This window comes from Orbicella faveolata, unplaced genomic scaffold, assembly GCF_042242905.1.
Source record: "Orbicella faveolata isolate gen_17 unplaced genomic scaffold, um_ofav_v1 contig_2, whole genome shotgun sequence".
In the NCBI taxonomy this organism is placed as follows: Eukaryota; Metazoa; Cnidaria; class Anthozoa; order Scleractinia; family Merulinidae; genus Orbicella; species Orbicella faveolata.
The window spans coordinates 24,133,165-24,143,983 of record NW_028301547.1 but is presented as its reverse complement, the minus strand read 5'-3'; the positions used below and the strand labels follow the sequence as shown (position 1 = coordinate 24,143,983).

Sequence of the window (10,819 nt, the reverse complement as noted above, 5' to 3'; positions counted from 1 at the left end):
GTGAAAATGCGACCCCATCCAGCGGCACATCCCCATTAGCCCATTTATAGGAAGTGCCCCCTCCCCGGGGGGGGTAGGTAAAAATAGATCGTTCTTCTGTTTTCATGATCACTTATCCTGACAGATTTTTCTTTCCCCGGTAACTCTCTCGACAAGGGAAGGGAAGGGTGCTTCCAAACGCTTTCCAATAGCGAAGAACGGAACCTCTCGAAAGCCTCGTGTGAACACAGCGTTCCCTAGTGCTAAGCAGGGTCAGCAGTAAGCAGTCTATTTTTCTACCCCACCAATCGTGGAAGAAAAGCGATGAATGCAAGATTGAGAGATATATATTTCTTTTTGCCTGTTTAGTACGCCTGGCTATGCGTCTCAATACAACGACGGTCAAAACAGGATTTCCAGAGGATTCCACAACAGTTTTCTCCTAGTACATTTTTAGCTTCCATATTTAGCAATATGGGTCTGTTGGCGATACTTGAGATGACTGAAAACAAATCAAATTCAAATTCAACTGTTCAAATTCAAGCCCTGTAGAAACACTCTAGCGGGCAAGTGGGTTAACGGCCTCGTTAAACTGATAAGAATCGATTATTTTGAAGCATTCACGGGTTTTTTCATTATTTTTTTTTTAATGCGCGAGTGCTTTCCCTAATCGTTGCTTCCCGGTTATTTCGTGCAGCGAACAGCGGGGACTTGCGTGAATAGTATGATACTTCAGTTTAACAATATTCCGATATACCCTGCTTTCCAGGTGCCTGCTTTCTAAACCACGATTGGCCATGATTAAACGTATAACATTAGCCAGAGAAAGACCGTGATCCCCGATTATGGCTTCTGACGTATATCAATCGTTTTAAACTGAATTTGTACTGAAACATCAATAGTGGCTTTAAAAAGTTTTTTTAATTTAGCGGAAAAAACTTCTGGGACAGACAAAAACTATTCCAGGAGTTCTTATATGAACCCATTTCTTTGAAACGAAATTTTTCTATATAGCGAAAAGCACAGTATTTCAGGGAAACACTACGTGATGGAAGATTCTCGTGTAACAAGACCGTTGTCCAAATGGTGATTAGACATTCATGTCCCAGCATGACGGAGTAGATATGGAAATACACCGGGTGGGTCAATAATTGGATTGCGTGTTGCGTTACACAGCCGTTTTGCTCAATTTTCAGGGTACATTTCGAGTATATTGCTCTCTAGTCATGTCTGGTGCAAACATATCGTTTTAGGTCACTTTAAAATTTGACGGTACGACATTTACCCTGTTAAGCTAGTAATTTTTTGGACGAATTTGGTTTCTTTCAGAAAACTTCAAATTTTCTCCCTCGTAGAACCATGCCCGATGAGAATGTGTGGCGTGACGTACTCCAAGAATCTGGAACTGAGATTATGTTCACGTGAAACCCACGTGGTGTTTCCCAAGTAAAATTTTGGCGCGTTCGCTCGCGATTTAGCAACTCTTCGAAGGTTATTGCAGTTCTGGGGAATTGTCGATCAAGAATTTTATTTGTTGAAGAGCTGTTTAGGTGAGAGTCAATCTAGGAAAATCAATGAAGTACTTATCTTGTCGATTACGCTTTCAACAGAGTTGTTTTGTGTCTTCGTTAAGAGCTTTGATAAATAATTTTGTTGCTTAAATTTTTTAGAATCGAACGAACCTGGTATTTCTTGTTCATTAGTTCAAATTTTGATCGCGTAACGAAATTTTCTTCAGGTTGGTAATAAGCTTATTCAGGACATGGCTGTCAATGGTGTTTGTGGAGATGGATTTCACTTCCTTCGTGAATCCTTACAAGAAAACGATCCTGAGATCTACGAAATTTTGAAGAAGGAGAAGCAACGACAAGTGCGAGGACTCGAGCTCATCGCCTCAGAAAATTTCACCAGTACAGCCGTTATGGAGGCACTGGGCTCCTCAATGACTAATAAATACTCCGAGGGACAAGTAGGACAGAGGTATTATGGTGGAAATCAGTTTGTCGATGAAATGGAAAGCTTGTGCAAGAAAAGAGCCCTTGTAGCGTTTCGGTAAGTACACGTGTTATATTAATTGTCACGTGTTCTATCATTTAATTTTTCGGTATAGTCCCAATATTTTCCTAAATATTTCGGAGATCGGTTCAGTATGGCCAGGTTTGGGCTTCAAAGTTGGCGTTTTCAAATAAGTTCGAATTGAATCGAAGCGAAGAACCCGCGTGATAAATGTTATGCAATTTCTCGTGTGAAGGTGTCAGAGGTCACGCTTCAGGTACTGTTGTGAGATCATGAGGTACAAGATGGTTTTGAAATCGAACTGAATAATTTAAGTTACGAATCGACAGAAAGGTGCAGTGTACATGAATAGTAAACCAAAGAGAGGTACAGATTGTGAAAAACGACTGACACAATCGGGCTGTTGATGGTCATAAATTTGCATGCATTCACTGCACGCAAGGATAACGAACGGTTATAGTTCAAATGGAGGGATGAAGGCCGGTGGATCAGTCAACTATGTGGCACATTCACTGCCAACCTCGTTCCCAGGGTCTCTCATCTTACTGCCCCCTGGACCGAGCAAAGAGAGACCCTGGTTGAGTCTGGTCACATGCCACTTTGACAATTGAGGACATGAGGGAGGGGTCCTCCATAATCAGCAGTTTGTCGCGTTGAGCTTTGTCACGCACTGCGACCGCCACATTACCCGCGGCGTTTATCAATACTTAGCTTTCAGGCTGAAATTTCAAATAGTATCTGTTCCAACGTTTACCTTAAGGTTAAGCAAGTCTGTCTTGAGGTAATTTAGTGGTCGTGATTTTCAGTGTTGCCGTCTTACCCACTTTATTTATGGAAAGTCAGTCAAATTTCAACTGTGGACGTCGAGCAGCGCAATTTCATCCCGTAGTAATTATTGTGTCCCCTTTGAATGCACTCGATCAAATTGATGCAAAAAACATAAGAACGTCTCTAGGAAAACCTATAGCTTTCCCAAAGTAAAGCTACGGCAGTCTCTGAAGGAAAGCTGGACGAAGATAAATATGATATTCGTGCAACGCACTGTGCTTGCAAACAGTTCTAATCAAATAGCCGGGCCCGGCGTCACCTGCAGCGTCACAATATAGAATGCAAGTAAGCAATATGTTCATGGAATATTTTAATCTTTGTCCCTGGGGAGCCAATACTTAGAGCCTTAAAACATATCTTGCAATAGAAATGAACTTAAACAAATTATAAGCACGGCATGGCAAATTACAGAGGTGTCAAACTCTGAGAAGCGATGTGCAGTTAACAGCGGAAACCATGCAGACTTATGACCTCTAAAAATATCCTGTAACATAATCAAGCGACTCCGCTCTACTTATAATCTCCATTTCTACTAATAACATGGCATAAAAAGTGCCCCTCAGAAACACGCTTAAAGCAAAGAAAGGTCAAGAGATCGAAAATGAAATGAAAATGTGCACAATTCTCTCGAACCGTTGGCGTCACGTACACTAATTCATTAACGACACAATAAAAATTATATTTTTCTTTTTTCGAGCCTCCTTTTGGTCAAAGATAAATCCATTTTATCAGCAACGATGGCGAAATGCATACCGCGACGAGTTCGTTGTATTATCCTTTGCACTCTGCAAAGTTCAGGGCACCAACGGCGCGGTGAAACTTCAATAAATGTTTTCACCCTTTCGCTCCTTTCGAAGTGACTTTGGCTTTCAGTGATCAATTAAAAGGCCCTGAATTCTCTAAAATTATTTAATCGCCAGTAACAAGACCTACACTTCATTCTGAAGTAAAGATGAGTCAAACATCATACACAGCCTCAGCCGCGGTGTGCAATTCTCCATTCACCTTCTTGAGGAGATTTTTACAATATGTAACGTCCTTCACTGAACCATACAACCATCAGTGACTTGGATTTCCACTATCAGATGATGGATAAGTTTTCCTTGGCGTTTGCAGAATATTACCGCTGGACATTGCCACAGAATATCATATCGTTCTTGGTTTACTTTGGTGACAACACATCCCGCACTACCGTGGGCTAAGTATAGACAAAATTCCTACTAGGTCACCCATCCCTTCAATAATTTAATTGTCATCTCCCAGATTCTGGGAGACACATGACCAGACCCAACCAGGGTCTCTCTTCACTCGCTCCAGGGGGCGGTAAGATGAGAGACCCTGGGAACGAGGTTGATTCACTGCTGGCTTTAAAATGTCTCTCCTCCCTTTTTTAAAATTCACTTATCAGAGGTCTAAATTAAAAGAAATAAGTGCAAGATAATATGCTAAAAATTACAACATTGAGCATTTTAAAATGAGCCACACAAGTTCTCAAAGGATGCAGACCTAACACAGATGTGTAAAGACAGGAAAGTTAAAGTACAGTATGATTGTCTACATCTACATCTACATTATGGGGGTCTTGCAAAGGGAGGCATGCTCCCATCACTGCAAGACATTAAATAGTATTTAATTAAAATAGTAATAACATTAAATTGTGGGGATCATGTGTACTAAAGGCATCCGCAGTCGAGTGTCAATTGATACCCGCGAGCGACACTTGATCAACATCTCAGTCAACACTCCATTGGTATCCTGATCAATACTCAGTCAACACTTGATCACCATCTTGATCGGCACTTGATCAACACTTGATTAACAGTTGGTTGATAGTCAGCTGAATGTTGACCAACTCATATACATCAATCGAAGATTAGTCAGTTCTCAACAGACTGTCAATCAAGTGTCAATCAAGTGTAGGAATCCAACCTTCTTGTTAGGTCAGAAATATATATATAAGAGGTGCTTTCCATTTGATGAAAAATTCCTGTTTGAATTTCTGGAAATTTCCTGTGACAAATGGAGCAGCATTTTCCGAAATTTACAGTAAAGAGGACAACATTGCAAGGTATACTGAAATTTGTTAAATTTTCAGTTGAGTGGTTCTTCTGGAAACTTTCCCCCAAGAAATTTCCATATCATATGTCCAAATTTTTGGAATTTTCGCTCGAATGGAAAGTGCCCAGCATGATAATAGATGATCATCAAATGTAAATATATTACAACAAAGATGTGACTTTGTATTCCAAGACCCTGCTATATATAAAAATACCACCACATGCCTGACTCTATTTACCTTGTTATTGCAGACTTGACCCAGAAAAATGGGGTGTGAATGTACAGGCCTACTCTGGCTCCCCTGCTAACTTTGCAGTTTACACTGGGCTTCTTAATCCACATGACCGTATAATGGGTCTTGATCTACCGGATGGAGGGCACTTGACACATGGGTTCATGACAGAAAAGAAGCGTATATCTGCAACATCCATCTACTTTGAATCAATGCCTTACAAGACAAACCCAAAGACTGGTTTAATAGACTATGAAATGCTTGCTGAAACAGCCAGATTGTTCCGTCCTAAGCTGATTGTCGCTGGAATCAGTGCGTACCCACGCCATTTGGACTATGCCAAATTCAGGGCAATATGTGATGAGGTTGGTGCTTATCTCATGGCTGACATGGCACATATCAGTGGTCTCGTTGCTGGTGATGTGGTCCCAGGTCCATTTGAGTATGCAGATATCGTTACAACAACAACGCACAAGTCACTCCGTGGCCCACGCTCTGGAGTCATATTTTACCGCAAGGGCATCAAGGGTTATAAGAAGAATGGGGACCCCATAAAGTATGACTATGGAAGCAAAATCGACTTTGCTTTGTTCCCTGGACTTCAAGGTGGTCCGCACAACAACCAAATCGCTGCACTTAGCACCGCATTTAAGCAGGCCAACACGCCACAGTTTAAGCAATACGCCCAACAGATCTTGGACAACTGCCAAGCATTGGCTAACGTACTGTTGGATCGAGGATACACACTGGTGTCTGGGGGATCTGATAATCACCTGGTGTTACTTGATCTGCGGCCTTTAGGAATGGGTGGTGCCCTGGCTGAGAAAGTTTTGGAAGAGGTCTCTGTCACTGGTGAGTTATTTAGTCATTGTTACTTGGTTTCTCATTGTTGTATTAACAGTCAAAGAACTTGACCAGCAAATTAAGGAAAATCCTCATAGTTTAGTAAGGAGTTCTTGCAATAATTTTCATTAGGTAGCTTGAGCAATGAAGACAGCGGCGTCAAGGACAACACCTAGTAAAAAATGATTTTGTATTTTACCTTCGAATGCCAATCAGTCTCAAAGCCTGTTTAAGCTAAATATGTAATGTCGGCAGTCAATTACAAAAGGAAACCATCCTCCAAAATATACAGCACTTGATCATTTCATATTGTTTTGTAGAGGACAACCATGAAAATTATGTACAAAGATTTGTAGCACACAGTGTGCAGCCATTATTGTTCTGCTTATTTAACCTTATGTTTGGTGATGTTCTTGTTGCCACTGCTGTCATGGTTTGCTTAAGATCCCTATTAATGACCCTGGAACATCTCTGAATAGAAAAACAAAGTACTAGATTGCTAAATGCTCAACAAAGAAGTAAAATGTTAGCATAAATGCAAACATGCTCACCCATTACAAGCTTATTATTATAAGAGCAATAACCATAACACTTGTTATGACGTGCCATTTTGATGGGTGGTTGTTTCTGTTAGTGAGGCAGTTTCCAGTAATTGATAAGTAAGTATGAACATCACTTGCATCTAAGCATTAAGGATCATGTGTACCAAAGGCATCCACAGTCAAGTGTCGATCAATATCCTCAATCAACCCTCCATCAACACCTCAGTTGACACTCGATTGACACTCTATCAACAATTCGGTCCACAACCAGTTGAGAGTCAACTACATGAAATTTTCAGAATATGAGTCAGTCGGCACTACTATCAACCAACTGTTGATCGAGTGTTGAGTGAGTGTCAATGGATTATTGATTAGGATGTTGAACGCGTGTTGATTGAGATGTCAATCGAGGGTCAATCGAGGGTATCGACCAACACTCAACCACAGATTCCTTTAGTACGCATGATCCAATATGTACATGTTGTGAAAGAAAAAATGATCTTACTGGGAATCAAATGTTGCATGATTCATTATCTAGCATTTCAAGTTAAAATTGACAACATTCTAAATGAAAAAGTCTGGACATCAAATCAGGAACTTTTGTTTTCAACAATAATTGGCAACGATTAGACAACTGATACAAATTGTGTTTTGTTTTGGGCAGAAGAGTTTGCCTTGCACTGTGATCCATCTAGAAAAAGGCAGTAGTGAGTCCAGGGACTCACACAGCCAAAAACCTGTGAGTCCCACACTCATCATTATTTGAGTTGTACCTATAAATAACACATACAATTAAATGAGCTTTGTATTTTATTAGTTACATTCAGTCTTTGACATACCAATCACGCCTTTTCTTCGGGTTTCCTCAAATGACTTTCTTATCTCAGGGCCTTGGAGGGCCATCTTGTGTTCAAGGAGACCAGCATGCCGATTTAGCGTGGTGTTTTGAAAATTTAGGCACTGGGCTTCCTTACTCATCCGTTCAATTTCCTAGCCTCTGAGCAGACTTCTCAATACAAATAATTTCCATTTTTCTCGTAGACCAGCCATGAATATGTTTTGAGCCAGGCAGATTTCACTTGTGCTGATTCTTCATTGTCTTCATTCACTTTCACATCATCCTTCTCTACTGCAGTTGCTGCTTCTTGTTCTTGATATTTTTACTCACTTTGGGCCACTTTGCAAATGAGAGCTGTGTTTGCCCCTCCAGGGGCTTAAGTTTTTTCTTCGGTGGCATTTAATTTGAATAACAATGTCCACCTTACCAAAGCAAGCAGGAAGAGACAGAAAGCACGTGTATGGAATCAAAAAACATACACTTCTGTAAAATACCACTGATCATGAAAATTGAGCCTGTAATGACCAGACTATAATGGTGTCCGCTTTACGATCACGCGCTGCTTACTTTGATACTTATTTTGAAATTTTTCATAAATAGAGAAGAAAAGTCTTAGTCGTGATCGTAATAGAGAGAAGGCAATTTTTTCGCGTCCAATGAGACACATCTGGGACTAAATTTGTGTGTTTTTTAGGAAAATTATGAGTCTGAGATGCGGGACGCACAGGTAGATGGATCTCTGCTTGCAGTCTGCCAAACTTCGAATGTTTCAGTACAAGCCATGCAACATTTGATACTCTGGTCCTTTTTGCACAACATGTCCAGCTGACATGTAGAGTATCGGTGGTATTGAAGCCAGTGGGTGGTTAGCAAAATGAGAGCCCTCTTTTCTAGTTTTGTAAGAATGGAGACAGTTTTTCAAACATTTGCAAATAAAGCAGAGGTTACACACTGTATTTAATTAGGGTTCTGACAGTAATAACTGTAGTGAAGATAGCGGTGAGCCTGTTATGCAAGGATTCAACAAATGTTTTCACAACTTTCCAGGTCATGTGTACATGTACATCTCAGAATATATCATTACCTTGCAGTGAACAAAAATACTTGTCCTGGAGACAAAAGTGCCTTGCGTCCAGGTGGCCTTCGTATTGGTGCACCTGCCCTGACGACACGCACAATGAAGGAAAAGGATTTTGAACAAGTTGCTGACTTCATTGATCGTGGCATCAAACTAGGATTGGAAGTGCAGAAACTCAGTGGGCCAGAGCAAAAGAAATTTGAAGAAGTGTTGTTAGGGGATCAGTTCAAGGGCAAAGTGGAAGCATTGAAAAATGAAGTGGAGGAGTTTGCTATCAAATTCCCAATGCCAGGCCATGATGATATTTAAACCACTGGATGTTGCGCAGTCTGTATTTTGTTTAGTAACGTGTGCATATTTGAAAGCCAGCACATGATGATACAGCATTTTATGCATTCTGCAACATTAGGGGTGCAAAATAATAGTACTGAGTGGTCTTGGAAACTTTTGATCCTACCTTAAAATTTCTGAAGTGTTTATGATGAGTCATCAAGTCTCGTTTATCTGTGTCTTTCAGTCGTGCGGTGTAGAATCATTCAAGTTGCAGTCTTAAATTTTCAAACAAGTGTCTTGGCAAGTCTCTGATTTCACCATTCTTCACCCCTAACTTTCGCATTTGTTTGTTTTGAAAATAAGTTTAGGGTAAGTGAAGAAATTAAGGCATCTAGTGAAACAGACATTACAGATAACACTGTCGTTATGGTGAAGTGAAATTTCTGTGGTGATATCCATAGAACTTGTGCATATTTAAACTTTAAAGATTCAGGTTTTTCCCCAGCAAACTTCTGCGATCACAGTAGAGAAGCTAAATTATTGTATAACATCATAAGCAATTAGCTGTGAATGATATGACTATGTACTTGATAAGCAACGTGAACCAGTGTTATATCAAGCTATATCTAATAAACAGTATAATATTTCTCCAAACAGTGTTTTTTTGGTGGATGTAGGACCTGTGCAAGTCCTCTTTAATGTTGTGACATCAGCTATTTTGGGTGGCCACGTGCTGAAAAGGTGTTGGTACAAAACCTAATGGAAAGAACAAATCGAAATTATGTGGTTGCCAAATTCAGTAGAAGAGATGATTTACTGTGTAGGTAAAATTCATTATTATTTGATTTTGTATACCTACACTGCTTTTTGTATGACATCCCTGGTTATTGATCCATGATCCCCTCTGTGTTTCAAGGAGTTTCATCCAGACTCCCTTGACTGTCACCCATTAAAAGGACTTCTCAAGACACGACTGGGAATGAATCAGGCTTCAGATCACAGTTATCCCCTTTGCAATAGTGTTGCTTAATGGGGGACGGAGGCTTTGCAGAAGCTGTAATCCACAAGGCTAATATCATCCAAGCAGTTCTGACATTGCTATACAATTACTACCCCCTCCCCCTCAACCCACACGAAAAAGAAAATACCAAATTGAACAGTTTTTATACTCTAATCACCCTGAAACGATTATAAGATATTTTGTAACTTATCTTAATAAACACAAACACAGCATCAGGGGCGGGCATCTCGTGTATTGATACAGCGAGCTTTTATGTCATCACCATAAAGAAATTACAGCAGTCAATAAACAAAGCAAAGTTGAAAGAGATGCCTTCGCGTGGCTCTTGCATAGCTTACAAAATCCTAAATAGCCCAATAGTCATCGCGCTGTCAGTTGAACAGTTCAAAACCATGCCCCCATGGTAACTTGGGTCTCGTATGGTGAGATATTTTAGAAGAAGTGCTACTTGGTTAGGGAAGGGCGTGTTTCGTACTAACTGGTCATGTGACTTTAAAAACAAAGTTTATTCGAAGAAACTATAGCTATATCGCTAGGAAAATTAAATGTAAATCACAAGTGGTTTTTTGTTTTCCCATTTTTTCTTCTGGAGATGAGGTTTTACACTGAGTTTTCATCAACTTTGTTCCCAGGGCCCTTTCCCCCAAGTGAGGAGAGGACCCTGAGAACGCAGTTGAATAGACCAATTTCGATATATTAAAATTCAGCCTTAAATAATAGACCTCACTCAGTACGAGGCTCTGGGGAATAAACCCCACAAACTCTTTAGTTATTCCCCAGAACCTCGTACTGAGGTCTATTGTTTTAGGCTGAATTTTAATATATCAAAATTGGTCTATTTTGATTGCTTTATGTTAGCCTCGTTTCCATAACCTCTCTTCTTCCTCTCTTCCCCGGAACGAGGGAAAGAGAAAACCTGATAACTAGGTTGGTAGTTTTATTCTTTTGTCCTAACAGTTGTGGGTATCCGAGTCGCCGATGAAGTCTCGCCCATTAACCCTTAATTCGTAGCAACACTACAAGGGTTTATCCAGAGGGTCGTACAAAGAGGGGAGGTGTGGGGAAGATGGCTGCCACTCCTCGCACCAAGCCCCTCCCTTTTAATTTTTAG

The 10,819-nt window shown here is 40.4% G+C and overlaps 1 protein-coding gene across 1 annotated transcript; it reads left to right on the top strand.

Annotated features, from left to right (window-relative positions):
- The first annotated feature begins 1,424 nt into the window (after window positions 1-1,424).
- LOC110060288 (serine hydroxymethyltransferase, mitochondrial-like) lies at window positions 1,425-9,341 on the top strand. Its single transcript, XM_020767045.2, has 4 exons — window positions 1,425-1,529; window positions 1,718-2,031; window positions 5,133-5,965; window positions 8,428-9,341. The coding sequence occupies exons 2-4, from the start codon at window positions 1,742-1,744 to the stop codon at window positions 8,721-8,723; spliced, it is 1,419 nt and encodes a 472-aa protein (XP_020622704.2). The 5' UTR covers window positions 1,425-1,529; window positions 1,718-1,741; the 3' UTR covers window positions 8,724-9,341.
- Window positions 9,342-10,819: the final 1,478 nt, after the last annotated feature.